Below are 19,327 nucleotides of genomic sequence, written 5' to 3' on the forward strand. Positions count from 1 at the left end.
CTCTAGGGTGGTAGCAGCCCCACTGATAGGAAATAACGGGGTGGAAATTACAAAATACTAAGGGTTATCACCTCTGGGCGGTAGGAGAAGCAGCTTTCTTCCTTCTTGCTTTTACAATCGCTCTGATGCTTTGAACTCCTGCACTTTGCTCAGACGTGTCATCAGGGCAGAGGAGGCAGCATGGGAGCGGACCCAGACATGGGCGCACAGGCTCTGGCTCCTGGTCTCGCAGATTGTCCAGGACACTCTGGTGACATCCACCCCGAGAGGCTGAGGCCCCCTGCCGCACTCCTGGCTCCACCATCAACCACCAGACGCAGCAGCCACATGCCCATCCCGTCTCTCCTACAGGTCCTGAATTAAGTCCAACTGCCCTTATCTGGACGAGGCTTTCTTCACGGGCAAAACCAGGGAAAACCCTTCACTTTAAATTTCTTTGTAAAAGTTTCAGGAAATAAAAAAGCAAGAAGAAAATAGAAAAATTCCATTTTTAATTAAACTGTACAGTCTGAATTATTTCCTCTGACACCAACTGAAGTTAAAAATAGAAATCAATTTCTACAACCTTCCAAGGCAGCCTTTGAAATGTCAAGGTTTTAAAAATTATTTTACAGCATTAATTTACATATAAATACAATCTGTACAATGTATTAACAGAGCAATCGATGAGCTTCCATCATGGAGGAGATCTGGTCCGGGACAGGTCAGGCGCAGAATTCAATTACTGCCTCCTTAGTGGGAGACTTTTCAGTCTGGAATAGGACATAAAGGAGAGGGAAGGACAATTAGGTAAGAACTGAAAGCGAGACAGCTCCGTGGGGGCCGAGCATGCCAGACCTCCCTGAGTCACAGGGGCACACGGGTACCCACAAGACACAAAGGATGACCACAAACCACGAAAGCATCATTTAATCTGCCTTTTAAAAATGCTTTTCTGTTGCCCCCAAAACACATGGGGAGACTCACACCCCACATCTCATATTAGGACCTGTTTATAAAACAAGTTCTAATCCTGGTTCCACTCACCTGTCTCGTGTAAGACCTCTGGGAGAGAGTTGAAAAAAAAAAAAAAAAACATGCTCCAGGGCCAAGAGCTCCCGAGCTGGCAATCTTAAATCCCAGCTTCAGTGCACACAGGGGCATTCATTGAGCAGGATCTAGGCCATACTGGCTCTAGATCCTTGCTCAACAGCCCCAAAGTAAAACCAGATGTCCCCAACAGCAGAAGAGATGAATACTCTGGTGTGGTCCCATAAAGGGACACCCCATGGCAATGAAGACAAGCCAGCTGCTGCTGCAGGAATAACGGGGGGGGGGGGGGAGGGTTCTCACAAGTTGATCTAAGAGTCACATTACAGGTTCCTTTAAGTAAAGTCCAAGCGCTAGAGAGTAGTGACAGAGGCCAGCCTGAGGGGTACCTTTGGGAATGGGGGTGGGCATGCTAAGTGGAGACACAAGCAGCTGCCGGGTGCTGGTGTATCCCTTGTCGGGCAGTAAGAATGCATCAGGGGAAGCTTCTGGTCTGTGCACATGTATGTATGTGTGTGCACTACAGCGCTTACTAAACCATGGGTCAGTCTAAGTCTATATAATTCTAGAATAAGACAAACTGACAGACACAGGACGTAGACCAGTGTCTCGGCGGGAAGGGGTGGAGGTGGGGGGTGCTGAGGGGCTTCCCCTGCAGGAATGATTCATCAGATAGCGCCAAATGCTCAAGGGTGAGGGCCTCAGGTGTGGGCGAGGTTCCCTAGGCCCGGCTGTCCCACCTACGAGATAAGGGGCCCTAGGTGTGGGCCTCACAGGGGTGCATGAGGATGAAATGAACCAAGCCAGGGTGCCCCCACAGCCTCTGGCCCCCCCGCCATCATGCTGGCATGCTGGAGGACGGGGAAACAGGAGTGGGTACAGCCACTTCAGGAGGCTCGGAATGAAACTGAAATGCTCATCTCCTTTGTACTTTTGAATCATGCGAATGTATCGTCCATTCTGAAGAACTAAATGGAAAAGAATGAGGGGGGTGGCACTTGTATTTCCAGACAGCAAGATATGTTTGCTTACAAGGCCAGAGTCATTAAAACAGTGTGGACAGAACAATACCAAATGGCTAGGAAACCAGAGGAGAGACTGGAGGAGCCGGCCCATATGGGGACTCGGTACATGACCAAGCTACTCTTCCCTCCATGAGCCACGTGCAGGGCTGACGTGGTCAGAGCTCACCTGTGCCTCTCCCCCTTCATCCTGAGCCTGTGGCTGGACTTCCTCTTCCCTGGCCCCACGGTAGCCAGGCTGTGCAGCTGCGAGGACTGTAATATCTAGGCAGAACCACGATGACCCCTCGCACTCCACTCCCACCCTCCCCCTCCTATGAGGGCCATGCACTCAAGTGGAACAAACTGGTGTCCTGGGAAACTTACTTGGTGTTTTTTTTTTTTTTAATTATTTAATATTTATTTTTTTTTTTTATTTATTTTTTTTTTTTTAATTTTATTTATTTATGATAGTCATACAGAGAGAAAGAGAGAGAGGCAGAGACACAGGCAGAGGGAGAAGCAGGCTCCATGCGCCGGGAGCCTGATGTGGGATTCGATCCCGGGTCTCCAGGATCGCGCCCTGGGCCAAAGGCAGGCGCCAAACCGCTGCGCCACCCAGGGATCCCCTAAGTAAGCTTTATACCCAATGCAGGACTCGAACTCACAACCCTGAGATCAAGAGCTGCACACTCAACCGACAGAGCTGGCCGAGCACCCCCCACCCTCCATGCCACTGGGATGTGGGGGTTCTTCTTCATCAGCACTAGCTCACTCCCTTGATGAGTACAACTAGCTAGTCATTTGGAGAAAAGTAAGCTAGGTGCCTACTCTGTTCACAAAAACAAAAACAAAAAATCCAAATAGATTAAACAAAACTATGAAGGCATGAGAATAGCCCATATACATATATAAAATCTTGGGTTAGGGAAGGCCTGTAGGAGACAAAAATATAAAACATACTCCCCCTGCCAAACTGGTAAAATGGAGGGCACCAAAAATTAGAGCTTCTGTGCAACAAAGATAGTTAAAAGCCACATGAGCGGTAACACACTAAAACAGAAGGATTAATATCCAGAATTATTATTTTTTAATTCCTAAAAAATCAGTAAAATAGTACCTTGACTGAAACAAGAAAAACAGACAATGTAACAGAAAACAGAACACTGTGCAGAGAATGTGAGCAAACCACTCACAAGAGAGCCCCGGGCACGGCTGTCCTCCAGCCTCTCACAGCACAGGCCACTCCACCTCATTACCAGTCCAAGAAATACAGATTCAAGTGAGATGCCATGCTTCGCCCATCCTGCCGGCAAACATTTCTGAACAGTTTGTAACTGATGGAATAACAAGGTGCTTTCATGTTTTAAATGGATACAAAATACTCTGGCAGCAGTTATTCATTCTACATGTTCATACTCTATAGATTTATGCTACATAAAATATTTATTTTAAAAGTCTGCAGCAACAAAATGTGTGTGTGTGAGAGAGAGAAAGGCTGAACAGAAGAGTTTTGAAAGTTACACATGAAGCTGATGGCAGGGGTTGCTGGAGAGAGAGGTTTGGGGAACTGGGCAAGGACCGCGTGAAGCTTTATCTGTAAGGTTCAAATTTTCACAGTAATAATATGCTCACATATTTCTTGTCTAAGTAAAAAAATGAACTTCTAAAAGGCCTAGTCAATACACAAATTGATCATTTCTGACATTTGCCTCTCAGCAAAGACATCAATATTCCAACCAGCGTTTGGAAAGTGTCTGAAAACCCCTGTCCCCCGTTGCCTACCTTCTCAGCAGTTCCTGGGGTGACAGGTCTGCAGGCCCTTCTTCGTCACTCTGGCTGTCACTGCTGTCCGAACTCTCAGAACTACTACTCTTCTCTGATTTTTTATTCTTTTGCTTGCCTTTGTGTTTGTGCTTCCGGTGTTTCTTTTTCTGAAAAAGAAGAGTGTGGCGGGGATGACAAATGGATGTTTCTCCCCCTGATTCGAGCAGTGACAAGCTAAGGAGGCATGTGCTTGCTGGAATCGTTCAAAAACAAAGAAAAAGCTCCTCATTCGGAGTAAGCCTCCCATGGGGCAGATCGGGACACACAGCTGTGTGCACTCTGCACCGCACACCCCCTCAGCCCCTCAGAACCAGTCCTCTAGGGCAGATGCAGCAGAACCAGGCTGATGCAGGAGGACGCCTTTCGCCACTTAGCCCCCATCTTATCCAAGGTGACTGCTGCACCTCCCATGAAATTCACTGGTCCATGTCATTAGGTGCACATGATAGTAAACTATCGACCAGGATGGCAAGCACGATGGAAAAGCACAACAGAGAAACCAGCAGAAGGTCAGAAAAGAGCAAGATGCACGGGTAAGAAGCAAATGAATCTGGTTTCTGAACGCAGCAGCACCTGTTTTTAACCTGTCACCACAAGAGAACTTTCATCATCTTCCATGCTCAGGAATCCTTTCTCTCAGGAAGCCAATCACAGAACTGTTTGTCATCAACTCTGCTACCACCCAGACCACTCTGAGACCCAACACCAACATTAACTGAATCGGAAGCCTGTGCCATCACTGAAAACACAAGGACATGGGATTTCCTGCACCTCAAATAGCAAGCTATGGACCCAAATCTCTGCTTGCAGTGATGACGAAGTTGTTGAAAAACAATGTTCAAAATAATATCTTCATTCAATATTGAATAACAATTAATCTATTTTATTACTTAATATTCGATCATTACTCTAGAGCATTTAAATGTTCTTTTTTCCTACCTTAATGTTCACAAATAAAAATTGTTTTAGGTCCAACTGAGTAATTAAAATATTCTGCCCCAAAGAAAAACCAAGAAAATCGAAGGCTTACGTGACTGTCAACATTTCTGCCAAGGTACGGAGAGGCCCACGTGCCCCCATCCTGGCACCAGACCATCTCTGTGACTGGCTTCACACCTGGGATCACACCTGGCAGGGGGCGGGGCTTTTCTGCTCGACAGAAGCGGGGACACCTGAACCTGCCTCCTGTCCCAAGACACCCAGAAGGAACTCACCTTCTCTTTCCTCCGTCTGTGCTCTTTTTTGGTCTTGTGTTTGTCTTTGTTCTTTTTATGTTTCTCCTTTTGAGGCGCCTCAAGTTTCTGACGAACATCTGAAACACAAATGGAACAAACACGTGAACTACTGGGGAAAATAAAGACTAAATTGTTGAACTGGGAACGTGATGTAGATGGAATGTTTAACATTCAGGCGGAACTCCTGCCCTGCCTCCCTGATAAACACACGGATTAGCATGTCACCTGGTCACTCTATATTTAGAAATTGCCAGAAACCTCGCAAGACCTGTGTGATCCAACCAGTATCTGGCCACAGCCTTATCTGCTCGATGAGTCAGATGAAGATAAAGGTGGACCAGATTGCACAAGCTTTTTATAATTTAACATCCTTGGGCAAGCTCAGAGAGAGGCTGAACTTCCCCTCAGTCACCAGTGGCGGCTCCATGATCTTCTGTTCATTGTTCAACTTTTCCAAGCCTCAGTCTCCCCAACTACAGATACAGATAGTAAGACTCTGTTCCCTCAGGGACATAGGGGATTGGATGGAACCGTGCACATGAATCCCACAGCCTAGAATCTGGCTAATAAATGTCAGAGCCCTTCTCACATCATCCTCTCTCTCTCTTTTTTTTTTTTTTTACATCATCCTCTCTTAATGAAAGCACATTATATTTGCATTTGCCTTATAAGCTAGAAAACTAGCATCAAAAAAACATAATGTTGGGCAGCTCCGGTGGCTCAGCAGTTTAGCACCACCTTCAGCCCAGGGCATGATCCTGGAGACCTGAGATCGAGTCCCGCATCGGGCTTCCTGCATGGAGCCTGCTTCTCCCTCTGCCTCTCCCTCTCTCTCAGTCTCTCATGAGTAAAATAAATAAAATCTTAAAAAAAAAAAAAACATAATGTACATAGTCACTAAAAATGACCAAACAAGGGATACCTGGCTGGTGGCTCAGTGGTTGAGCGTCTGCCTTCGGCTCAGGTTGTGATCTCGGGGTCCTGGGATCGAGTCCCACATCAGGCTCCCCACAAGGAGCCTGCTTCTCCCTCTGCCTTTTGCCTCTGCCTCTCTTTCTATGTCTCTCATGAATGAATAAATAAAATCTTAAAAAAATTAAAAAAAAAGACCAAACAAGGGGCAGAGGCCTAAATTCTCAACCTCCAAACCTTGACCAAAATGTTTTCACAGGGCATTAATTTCCAGGTAACCAATCAGCAAAAATTAACAACGGCAGAAGCAATGTAGATCTTTAAATCAATTTCTTCCACCTACAGAAAAGGTGTTTCAGAAGCACGAATATTTTCCAAACCCAGGTAACAGGTGCTTATAACTCTCCAGTCCCATCTAGTCAGATATTCTAAAAATCTGACCTCCCAAACTTTTTTTTTAATGCTTGTTTTTTAAAAAAACATTTTCCCTCAATAATCCATAGACAAAATTAAATTGTTAACTATTACAAGGCCATTGAGGATGGTCTGGGAAATGGGCATAAATAACTTATGCAACTAATAACCAACAACTTTTAGATGCTGATACACTTATTTTAAGCTGAAGATCTGAACTAAAGCAAATAGGAAATATACTCCCTGCCATTTTTCAAAGCCTTATACTTTTTTATCACCTCTTTGAAGGCTGGCTTCATTAACCAAACCAATATTTAATATGCAGGTGCTATATAAAGTAGATAATAGAATTACATCATTTATATACCTAGGCCAGGTTATCAGATGTTTGCTAACCTAGCCTTCAAGGAGATAATAAGCCAGTCTAAACATTTTAACAATATGTCCACTTCAGACGTTGTTGATTGATATTGGGAAAGGAGAATAAACTGTGTTTACTCCTGAAAAAATTACTTTTACTTTATTCACTACATGAGCCAAAGTATAAAAAAAAGTCTCCCAATAGGCTTCTCCCTGTAATTCCTCACCTATCTTTGTGTCCTAAATTTGTAATTTCTCTCTCTTTTTTAAAGACTTTATTTATTTATTTAAGAGAAAGCGACAGAGAACAGAGTGGGGAGGAGAGGAAGAAGCAGACTCCCCACTGAGCAGGGAGCCCGACGTGGGGCTTGATCCCAGGACCCCAGGATCACGACCTGAGCTGAAAGCAGACACTTAACTGACTGAGCCACCCAGGTGCCCCTATTTTCACTTTTTTTTATTTCTGTGACAACAGAAATGACAACATTTGAGATGCTAGAAAGAAAAAAAGCTGACAGGTCTCTGAGGCTATAAAGCAAGAACTATTGTTTAGGTGGAAGTAATGGGATTCAAATGTGGCTGAGAACAAATACACCAGGAACAAATGTGTATACAGTTGACCCTCAACAACACGAGTTTAAACTGTGCAAAGCCACTACGTGTGGATTTTTTTCGATGAGTACGGACAGTACTGTGCAGGTATTTTCTCTCCCTTATGATTTTCTTAATAACATTTGCTTTTCTCTAGCTTACTTTAAGAATACAGTATATAATACATATAACATATATGAAAAGTGCTAATTGTTTACGTAATTGGTAAGGCTTCAGGTCCACTGTAGGCTATTAGTAAAGTTTTGGGGGGGAGTCAAGTTATATGCAGATTTTTGACTGTGCATAGTGTTGGGGCCCCTAAACACTGCCTTGCTCAAGGGTCAACTGCATGTATGAGGTTGGCCTTGTGTTGGATTATGGGTAGAGGTGAAAACATGGTTAGAGTTGTCACAGTTCAAGGGAGACGCTGGTGCCAATGCAAACAGGAGAACCAAGGAGCTCTTGACTCACTGGGGCAGAAGACAGGCGGCAGCCGTGGGCCAAATGCTTCTCTTTCATCTATCTGCAGCTTTTGGATCGGGAAGGAAGGTGCAGGCTCCTGGGGTGCCGGCTCGCTAGCTGAAAAACACCAGGGTATTAATTTCGTCTATTTATACTAATAGTAATTAATATTATACTAATATTAATGTGTTTGATTCTTCAATTAATATCACCAGATAATGCCACCAGATAATGTGTGCTTTTCTTCACCACTTTAACTAGCTCACTCCGGGCACTGAAGACACAGCAGTGAGCATACGAACCTGACCTCCAAACTCGTGGACATCTGAGCAATGTCCTGTCAACACAGGCACCTGCAGCCAAGTACACCAGTGGCTGTGACACAGGGGTGTGTATAGCACACACTCCGCATCACCCCACTGAGACCTGAAGGGTTAAAAGATGTCCTCAAGGAAAGATGTCCTCTGAGAAGAATAAAACTTACAAACAGGGATCTAAGACTATGACCCAGCTCATAAAGTTTAATTTTACTCAAAATAAATTATCAATGAGAGGGAAAAGTTTAAAAAAAAAAGAGAGGGAACTGAAAGCTAAAAAAAGGGGGGGACTGAATATAAACAAATTATCATGGTGATATTAATAATCTCATTTTTTTAAACAGAGGACTATGTTTTCAGATAGTGGAAAGAAGAACACAAAAAGTATGGATCAAAGTATCAATAATGTTCATCTCGGGGAAGTGAGATGCCAAGGGATTTAAGCTTTTTACATTTCTATATTTTTAAACTTTTAAAATTCAAATATATATCACTGAAATAAAAAATAAGTTGGGAAGTTTTTTTCCCATAGAAATATGAAATAGGCATTTGCAAATCACCTAAGAATAAACAGTTTTTTATATTTCAATGTAACTTTTTGGTTAAAGGCATTATAAATTATACTCAAGTCTACCACAGACTAACAGGGGCAAACAGACCACCCAAAGACTGAGATAGAAAATTCTGTCCACCCACTCAACCATCTGTAAAGTCTCCTACCCTTGCAAGCGCCAAATGGCCTCCTTTTCCAGGGCAAAACTCTGGGCTCGGGGAAGAGCCCTGTATACCTCGGGACCAAATTTGCCAATAATCCTAGCACCTCATCATCAACCAGGTCAAAAAAGAAGAAAAAAAAAAGCTATTTTTTAAACACAAATTTTACTAGTTTTAAATTCTTCTCAACTAGGATTCATAGGAAAATCAATATTCTCAAACATAGCTATCCTGAAAATACATTGGAAATTATATCTGATATCACAATTAAAAATGTAAAAGATTAAAACGTCATTGCTTGCTAATTGTCCTGGTTTACAATTGCACACGAAACAAAGCAGCAGCTTCTCTAGAGACATCTTCATTTTCATTTTCTTCTTTGGATCCCCAAATCTAAAGTATCCATGTACCGTGTGCCACAGATGGTGTCTCCACTGAGTTAGTCTCTTGGGAGCTTTTGAAGTCAGCCTCCCCAGGACCCGCCTGATCATCCTCGCTGTCGCCTTGCTCATCCTCGGAGGATGAGGACTTCTCATCAGAAGAGCTGGCAAAGATGGCTTTAAATAAGTCCATGGATGGGCGGCTCCCTTCTTCAGTCTGTGAATCCACACCTTTGCTTATATTCTGCATTAACAATGAAATAAGAGTCAGGAATGAAGAAGCAAAGGTGAGGGGAGTCAGACTGTCTAGACATACACACCTACGGTCAGGGACATCGTTCCACACCCACGTACTGCCTAACTACACAATGACGGCTCACATGACATTTATTTTTGTGAGGTTTCTGATTCACCAACTGTAGAACAAGCCCATTGGTAGAAGCAGCTGAAGCCTCTCCTAGAGATAGGTCTTTCATCAGACTTGCAAAGGACCCACAGAAATGCAGTAGGAACCAGCACAGGGCCTCTGTCCTGTTTACAGGAGTCTGTGGAGGCTTCAGAGGTCCAAGATTAGAGGTTAATGAAGGCACTCTACTCAGATAAAATGCCGAAGAGAAAACTAGCCCTCCACATGGTGGGGAGAGAGCCGGGAGCACATGGATACCATCGTCACGGAACTTCCCTTTGCAATTACACATCACCATTGGTACAAAAAGCCCAGCTACGGACAATCAGATTAGCCAAACAAACAAGCAGTAACTTTGTACAAACTCAATTACATACACAGGGAGCAAAGGCATGAAGAAGACACGACTCCTTCCTGGCCAAGAGCTTCTCCCCAGATGGGTGTGGGGTAATCTAATGTGCTAAGTGCAAACAGCAGTGATGAGAGAGCGCCAAGACTGGCCTAGATCAGGATCCACTTCTGTCCTTCCACCGTTCAACTGAAGAACCCGGCCAGAGACACGAGGATGCACTCAACAGTGCAAATGTCTGCCAAGGGGTGGGTCTGGACTCTACCACAAAGTTCTCCTCACTCTCAGCAGAGTCACTCCCCTACCATATCACCTCCAGTTTCTGGAGCAGAGTACAAATACCCACACTGAGGAAAAGAGTGCAAGACATGACATCTGTAGTTTTAAAGTCAACTCTTCGGGGATCCCTGGGTGGCGCAGCGGTTTCACGCCTGCCTTTGGCCCAGGGCGCGATCCTGGAGACCCGGGATCGAATCCCACGTCGGGCTCCCGGTGCATGGAGCCTGCTTCTCCCTCTGCCTGTGTCTCTGCCTCTCTCTCTCTCTCTGACTATCATAAACAAATAAAAAAAATTTAAAAAAAAAAAAAAATAAAGTCAACTCTTCATAGAAAAAAATTAAAGAAGAAAAGTATACCATTCCCAACTAAAAATAACCAGGGCACCTTGGAGAAAGGATTGATTCCAAAGCTGGGGCTGAGAAACACAAAGATGAGCCCAGAAATAATTGTGCCCAGACCACCAAGACATGCTCACAGAGTAAGAGGGACACATGAAAAACACAGAAGCCAACCTGAAGGTGCTCCAATCAGCCAACTAAGACAAAGCATTAAATAAATAATGGTAGTACTGATTTATCCTTTAAATAGAATAGGAAACTGTGAGTCCACAGTTTGATGAACAGGATGCTTATATATTTCAGAGCTCCTTTATACTTATTAAAAATAACTAAGTACAAATTTGGGGTGCCTGGGTGGCTCAGTTGGTTAAGCATTTGCCTGCAGCTCAGGTCATGATCCCAGGGTCCTGGGTGGGGGTCCCTGCTCAGTAGGGAGCCTATTTCTCCCTCTCCTTCTGCTTCTCTCCATAACTCATGTTTTCTCTTATGTTCTTTCTCTCATATGTTCTCTCAAGTAAATAAAATCTTTTTTAAAATAATAATAAAGTAAAAATTCGGAATAAATCGGTAAATAAAGGTGCTTACTAATTACAGAGGGGAAAAAACTAACTTTACAATGGAGAAGACTGGCAGATACTTCGTTACTCAAGTGACCAAAGTGAATACCAGCAATGGGACAAGTTGACACCATGCACCACCTGACAGGATAAAGTGAGAGCCCAGCCGGAGCCCTTCTGAGGTGCTCCTGCTGAAAGGGCACAACCTGAATCTAGTCCTAAGGAAACATCAGACAGACCTAAACTAAGGACACTCTACAAAATACTGGGTTATAATCTTCAAGTATCAAGATCCCGGAAGACTGAGGAATTGTACCAGACTAAACAAGACTAAAGGGGCGTGACCACTAAGTGGTCACAAGTGACCCTGAGCTGCATTTCCTGCCATAAAGGACATTATTAGGACAACTGGTGGAACTTGAATGGGTCCAAGGATTAGACACGCCAGTAATGCATCAATGCTGATTTCCAGATCTTGATGGATGTACTGCAGCTATATAGGGGAACGCCCTTCCTTGAAGGAAACACAGGACAGCCAGGCATACTGGTTGGCAACTTATGCTCAAGTGGCTCAGAGACAAAATTATCTAAATTATATTTAAACTTCTGACAATGTTTCAAAATTATTCAAAGGTATACATGAAGTCAGGAAAGAGAGGCTGAGAGTGAAGCACAGGAAATCACGACAAACTCAAACATCTTCTAGAAAACTCACAAATCTGATGTCTTTATGACAAACCACAGATACCAATGTCATGTGCACAGGCCATAACTGAATGGCAGCTGGCTGATACCCGTGTTTATAGACAGTTCTGGCCATTAACATTGTGCTGACTCAGAAAAAGTTTTCAAGGAAGGAAATTAAATAGCCCAGAGACTAGAAGTGAGATTCCTAAGGTCACCTGGCTAAGAAGTGAAAAAGCAAGAAAGAACTAAGACTTTTTCTGGGCAAAATTATCTAAATACTATCTCAACATGACTTCTGAGACAATCTAAAAGTCTTTCTAATCCAATGACCACATCGCAAAGCCAGAATCTCTGAGTAAGGTTTTATGCTGTCTTAAAAATAACAGTAGAAACCCCATGGGGAGGTTCCAAATCCATGGTGGCACAGGTGGTGGCAGCAGCTGCCAGGCTTTGAAGGAAAGGAACCTTTTTCTCTGACCGGAGCAGCTGTGGTCTCAACAATCTGAAGCAAATCCCACTGCTTTTTCCCCCTTCTTGCCCTCTTGCCACTTGTAAATAATATCCAGCCACAGATAAAGTCAGAGGAAGTACAACCCAGAGCAGGGAAACTAAGTCCCAGCCTTCTGACTGGAGGGTGTGAGGGGCAGCCTGAAAGTCAGACAGAGTCAAGAAGATCATGAAAAGGAGCTCAAGAGTAATCCTATGGAATGTCTGTGAGCTTCTGGCTCACCTCTGAGCCATGCAAGTGTAAATCTGACTCTAAACAGCAAACCAAAGGTTTTGATACCAGAACTAGGGGATTAACTACCAGCCAGGTCCCAGATCAGCTGCTGGGAAGTACACATGCAGGAAAGATTTGAATAGTACTATAAAGACTCTGAAAACTGCAATGACATTTGAACCCAGATGGCTTGGAACATATAGCCTAAACCTAATTAGGTCAACCATCTGCCAAAACAAAACAAAACAAACTTTCACTATTCTCCCTAGAATTCAAACAAGACTTAAAGTTCATAACATAGGGACGCCTGGGTGGGTCGGCGGTTGAGCGTCTGCCTTCAGCCCAGGGTGTGATCCTGGAGTCCCGGGATTGAGTCCCCCACATCGGGCTCCCTGCATGAGGCCTACTTCTCTCTCTGCCTATGTCTCTGCCTCTCTCATGAATAAATAAATAAAATCTTAAAAAAAAAAAAAGGTTCATAACATAATGTCCAAAATATCAAAATGTCTTGGATATAATGCAAAACCACTTGGTTACAAACAACTGGGAAAACCTCAACTTGCAAACGACAATCAATAGACTCTAAATCGGGATCCCTGGGTGGCGCAGTGGTTTAGCGCCTGCCTTTGGCCCAGGGCGCGATCCTGGAGACCCGGGATCGAATCCCACGTCGGGCTCCCGGTTCATGGAGCCTGCTTCTCCCTCTGCCTGTGTCTCTGCCTCTCTCTCTGTCTCTCTCTCTCTCACTGTGTGCCTATCATAAATAAATAAAATAAGAAAAAATTAAAAAAAAAAAATAGACTCTAAATCTAAAATGACAAAAATGTTAGAATTATATGGCAGAATTAAAAAAAAAAAAAAGAATTGTATGGCAGATTTTGAAGCAGCTATGAAGAGACTAGAAGAATAAGGCTAAACAGGTGGAAAGGGGCAGCCCCAGTGGCTCAGCAGTTTAGTGCCGCCTTCAGCTCAGGGTGTGATCCTGGAGACCCCGGATTGAGTCCCACATCAGGCTCCCTGCATGGAGCTTGCTATTCCCTCTGCCTGTGCTTGTGCCTCTCTCTCTCTCTCTTTCTCTGTGTCTCTTATGATTAAATAAAATAAAAAATCTTAAAAAAAAAAAAAACAGGTGGAAAGATAAAAAGATCTCAGCAAAGAAAGAAATCTCAGCAAAGAAATAAAAGATATAAAGACAAACCAAATGAGAATTTTAGAAATGAAAAATTCAGTAACCAAAACAAGAAATTCATTGGATGGGATTGATAGAATAGAAACGACAGAAGAAAGGGTATGTGAACCTGATGACTGATCAATAGAAGCTATCTGAGTTGAACAGAGAGAAAAACAGGATTGAAAAGAGAATTGAATTATGGGGCAATATTGAAAGGTCTAAAGTTTATGTCACCAGAGTCCCAGGACAGGTGTGAGAAGTGGAGGAGAAAAAACTATTTGAAAAAATAATGGCTAAAAATGTCCCAGATTTGGTGAAGGACAAGATTCAGGAGGCTCAGCAAACCCCAAACAAAAGAATCTCAAAGAAATCCATGCTCAGACACATCATAATCAAACAGCAAAAAACCAAAGACAAATAAAAATCTTGAGAGCAGCCAGAAAAAAAGTCATGTCATCCTGAGGAAGGACAAGTTGAATAACTAGATTTCTTATCAGCAATCAGGAAGTCCAGAGGGAAGTGGCACAACATTCTTTAAAGAGCTAAAAGGAAAGACCTGTTGACCCATCATTCTATATCCAGCAAAGACATCCTTCAGGAATGAAGATAAAACATGGACATTCTCAGACGAGGGAAAATTAAGACAACCAGTGGTTGGAACTGCTCTAAAAAAAATGCTAAATAGGGAGGTCCTCAGACAGAAGAAATGATAGGAGGGAAAGCCAGCTCTTTAGGAAGGAAGAAAGAGCAACAGCAACAGTAAATATCCAAGTAAATAAAATGGACTATCAGCTCATCAGTTCTTTAAACACGGCTAACAACTGAAAGCAAAAATTACAACCCTGTCTCATGAGGTTTTCAGTGTGTTTGCACGTAATATAGGTGACATCACAAAGCTGGGAGAGTGAAGGGACCTAGAGAGCAGTAAAGATTCCACATTCCACTTAGGGTGCTACAGTTGTCAGTTCTAAATTAACTGTTTGAAGTAAGCATTAAAAAAATAATGAGTTAAAAATGTAATAGGGCTTAAAAATGTAATAGATAAATTAAAATAGCATACTGATAATTATTCAACTAATATAAAAGAAGGTAGGAAAGGAAAAAGAGAGCAACAAAAAAGGAGTGGGACCAGACAGAAAACAAAACTGTAGACCTAGGGATCCCTGGGTGGCGCAGCGGTTTGGCGCCTGTCTTTGGCCCAGGGCGCGATCCTGGAGACCCGGGATCGAATCCCACATCGGGCTCCCGGTGCATGGAGCCTGCTTCTCCCTCTGCCTGTGTCTCTGCCTCTCTCTCTCTCTCTCTGTGACTATCATAAATAAAAAAAAAAAAAAAAAAATTAAAAAAAAAAAAAAACAACTGTAGACCTGAATCCAACTAGATCAACAAATTACATTAAATGCTAATGGTTAAAACACACAAAGTAAAACATACAGATTATCTAAATGTACTATTAAAAAAGGACCCAAGGACAATGACATGCTTTTTATCAAAAATCCACTTTAAATACAATGAAACGAATAGGCTAAAAGTAAAAAGATGAAAAAATACATACTGTGCAAATTGCCAGAGATAGAGTAATATTACATAATGATAAAAAGTTCAATTCGGCAAAAAGATAAAACAATACAAATAAATGTGTACGCACCTAACAAGAGAGTTTCAAAATACATGAAGCAAGCACTTTGGTATAAAGTTGGCAGTTTCTTATAAAGTTAAATCTACATTTCTGTATTACCCAGCAATCTCGTTATTAGGTATTTACCCCAGAGAAATGAAAACTTGTATTTACACAAAATTCTGCACATGAACACTCAGAGCAGCTATATTTAGGAGAGCCAAAAGCCAAAAGGACATATGGAAACAACCATACGTCCTTAAAGGGTAAATGACCAACAAACTGTGATGTAGCCACACAGCAAAATAGTATTTAGCAATAAAAAGGAATGAGCTATTGATAATACACTACTGATGAATCTCAGAATCTCAGAGGTATGATACTGAGTGGAAGAACCCAGCAACTACAGCCTATGGGCCAAATCCAACCCACTGTCTGCTTTGTAAATAAAGTTTTACTGGAACATGGATTTTTTTCATATTGCCTGTGATTTCTTTCACATTCAACAGCAGTGTTGAGTGGTTGTGAGAGACACTATATGGTAACAAAGCCTAAAATACTTAATACCCGGCCCTTCACAGAAAGTTTGCAGACCCCTCCAAGATGTGATGACAAAGCACCATCAAAGAGAAGGACTATGACGCCACAGTCAGCCTGGCAGAGAAAACCTGGAAGCCCCATATACCTTATTTGAGAGTGATTCCGTCACAGGCTCTTCCTCTCTGATTACTAATGGACCGGACTCTTGTTTAGGTGGACCAACTTTTGATCTAGCCAAACTTAAAAATTCACTAAGGGAATCTTCTTTCTTTTCTTGTTTAGATGTATCCCATCTGGATGGTTTTCTTGACTCTGAAAGGTAGAACATGGACGTAATTATCAGAATGAGCAAGCAAAAGGCAAGCTCTCCATTATGGCTCTTTAATTCATTCCAGAACATCAGCAAACCTACTATGGGCCAGGCCCGGTGCAAGGTGTTGAGAATGTGGCAGATGCTGAGGCAGAGCACCAACCCCTCAGAGTATACACGTAGACTCTTACCACATGAGCTAATGTATTCATATGAACAAGTCTCTTAATGGAGGGAAAGCACATATTCTGTGTACCCTTAAGACTTCTGTTTTCCCAGCGGGATAGGGCTTGAGACCACAGTCAGCACATGGACCCGAGGAGGCCCCACTCACTTTCAGGACCTTGGTGCTGTAGTACTTTCTCATTTGATGCTTGAGTTGTAGGCAAGGATGCTGTCTCTGGGATGGTCAGAAAGTTGAAGACTGAGTATTTGTCACGTTTTACTCTTGGTAAGCCAACCAAAGTTGAACTGTGGGTTGAAAAGAAAACATGTATATGATTTTAAAATCTAATTCTTGTGAAGCTTTCCATCTCATGTTTTTCACCACTAGCTCTTCTACTTGCTAAAAGGTCTCCGAAGGTGATTTTGCTCCTCAAGGCAGTTTAAGAATTTGGAATGGCTGACTTCAGGGTCCCTGAGGTTTTTCCTATCATAGTAAGAGGGAGAATTTAACTTTGAAAATGTATTTCCAGGGCACCTAGGTGGCTCAGTCCGTTAAGCACCCGACTCTTGATCTCAGTTCAGTTCTTGATCTCAGGGTTGTGAGTTTAAGCCCCACGTTAGGCTCCATGCTGGGCACAGAGCCTACTTAAAAAGAAAATGTATTTCCATGAAGGAAAAATTCCACTGCTAAAAATATACCTACATTTTCTGACAAAACCTCTGATTCAATCATAAGTTTTTTGTAGTGTTTATAATCAAGTGTAAAACATTTATAAAGAATTAGCATGTCATATTTTAAATGTAAATTATATGTGCATCATTAAAAAGGTGACAAATTAATGAAGCATTACGTTTTTGTAACTTGACATATCTGAGCTTTGTATACAGTTTGTTTCCTGGATGTTTGGTTTTTTTTTTTTTTTTTAGTAGCAAATCAATGAAAATTAAATCTGTAAAATTTGCAACTCTATGCATTTACAAGTAAATTCATCTAGAAACAGGGAATTTATATGAGTAGGTAAGGGGGAAAGTTAGCTTTAATATGGGAGAATGAATACTGATGTAAGGGCAGATTTATCCAACTTACTCTGGATAAGGGTCAGGGACATTAAACCTCTTACATAGAAGCTTGTCAGGGTGCCACTCAAATGTGTCTCGGGTGAGCTTCCCGAACATCTTCATCTTCACAGCCGACTGCTTGTCATTGACATCATTCTGGAAAAGACATTTATTCCGTTTCATCAAGTGGTCACACCACTGACCTGACTGCTCTTCCACTGAAAAGTTTTCAAGCAATTTTCCAAAAGGACAAAACAGCTCTTATGCTACAATGCTTTCGCTAACTGACATTGGAAGCTAAAAGCATAAAATCATTTCTTATTCTAATAATGCTGTGTCTATTGTGATCATTCCACTGAGACATCGAAAATATTTGCTCTAATTCTAAAATTCGTCAGGTAGGGACTTGATGGCGACAGACCTCTTGGTCTCGAGGGACTTCCACTTGATCTGAATCATCCTCCTCCTTGGCATGCGTGAACCTGGAGGACAGGGTGGAGTGGGAAGACGCATAGAGTACAGCTGCCCGAGCAAACTCATCCCGCTCGCGGCCTCGCTCCCACTCTGTCATCCTGGGGTCCAGGCAACGTTCCAGGGCATCTATGATACAAGGAACAAAACATTGCTTGTCTTAGGAAAAACACAGGGCTTATCCAGTGGGCCACACTGTATGCCTGTAGATTACCAGAGGGGACACAAATCCTGACCCTGGGAGTACTTGTCAGGTAACAGTGCTCTCCCCCTCAACATAGTTCTTTTACTGAATTCTGTCTACAGCACAGAACAGAGAAAAACATTTGGGGACTAATGCTCATTAAATCTTCAAAGCCAGGAACTTGCTCTCACTCCCAGCCAGTGATAAGTTCATCCCAACTGTATATTGCTCAGTCTTGGCAGAAAAACACCCCTTTTTCTAACTTTTTTTTTTTTAATTTAACAAATAAACATCAGAGGGTGGGTTCTTTCTTAGTAAGGAGTAAAGCACAGTAGGCCAAGATCTGCTTTTGAGGACCAAGGCCTCAGATTTGCTGACGACTTGAATGACAGCAATCCTGCTCAGTCTGTCCATATTTACTCAGTAGATTGGAGGGTGACTTCTTTTCCCCTTGGAATGGTTCAACAGCCAACTACCTTCTTAAATCAAATTTTAGACCGTGATATAGGGCTGGTTGATTAGGATTTTAAGATAAAGTGGGAGATGACCTTGTTCCCTTGGTGTAAAATGCAACACTTACAGAAGGCAAGCATTTGCAAACAGTAAACGGTCTGTGGGTTAACATGAGCCATTGCCAAAGCATGTTCTCTACTCAAAACAGCTATCTTTGGGACCTGAGATAGGGAGAAACACAAGCTACTTGTTCTTACTTTCTAAGGTCAAAAGCCAGGAACTACAATCTTGGCACTGTTTGCAGCAGGCCAAAGCCAAACACCAGCAGAATGGGACACTTCAACTTTAAATCTGGGACTGGGGCCAGAATAGCAAGAGTGCTTTCCTTGGCTCAGAAAGAGGAGACCCAGGCCTAGCACCCACCTTTCTGACCCTGCTTCATATTTACTAAAAACTCTTCATATCGTTTTTGCTTTTCTGGATCTTTTGCGAAAGGTTTGAAGTTGCTGGCTCTGGTGGTGGCTGTCCTACCACTCAATGCCATGTGCCACGACGAGCAGTGTCCGACGTCTGCAGAGGAGGGCTGGGATCTGCTGCTTGAGGCAATCTGGGCCAGACTCCTGGCCTTGAGTTGAGCTGCTTTCAGGTCTGTTGCCTGCTTCATTTCTTTGATCCTCTCTTTATCTTTTTGGGACAGAAACTCCAACACTGAAGTAGCCGAACCTAAATAAAAACAGTAATAGGAAGAGATGAAGAGTATCGTAAGACAACTATATT

The 19,327-nt window shown here is 42.7% G+C and overlaps 1 protein-coding gene across 1 annotated transcript in view; it reads right to left on the bottom strand.

Annotated features, from left to right (window-relative positions):
• Positions 1-474: 474 nt before the first annotated feature.
• The window catches only part of GPATCH1 (G-patch domain containing 1), a 43,441-nt gene continuing 24,588 nt past the window's right edge, over positions 475-19,327 (bottom strand). The window contains exons 11-20 of the mRNA XM_041746653.1: positions 18,974-19,273; positions 17,864-18,042; positions 17,471-17,598; positions 16,553-16,689; positions 16,054-16,220; positions 9,273-9,486; positions 7,841-7,948; positions 5,072-5,169; positions 3,816-3,964; positions 475-752 (exon numbers count right to left, since the gene is read on the bottom strand). Coding sequence (XP_041602587.1) covers positions 722-752; positions 3,816-3,964; positions 5,072-5,169; positions 7,841-7,948; positions 9,273-9,486; positions 16,054-16,220; positions 16,553-16,689; positions 17,471-17,598; positions 17,864-18,042; positions 18,974-19,273 — 1,511 coding nt within the window. The 3' untranslated portion in view covers positions 475-721. The remainder of the gene's footprint in view (positions 753-3,815; positions 3,965-5,071; positions 5,170-7,840; positions 7,949-9,272; positions 9,487-16,053; positions 16,221-16,552; positions 16,690-17,470; positions 17,599-17,863; positions 18,043-18,973; positions 19,274-19,327) is intronic.

This window comes from Vulpes lagopus, chromosome 2 (assembly GCF_018345385.1).
Source record: "Vulpes lagopus strain Blue_001 chromosome 2, ASM1834538v1, whole genome shotgun sequence".
NCBI lineage: Eukaryota > Metazoa > Chordata > Mammalia > Carnivora > Canidae > Vulpes > Vulpes lagopus.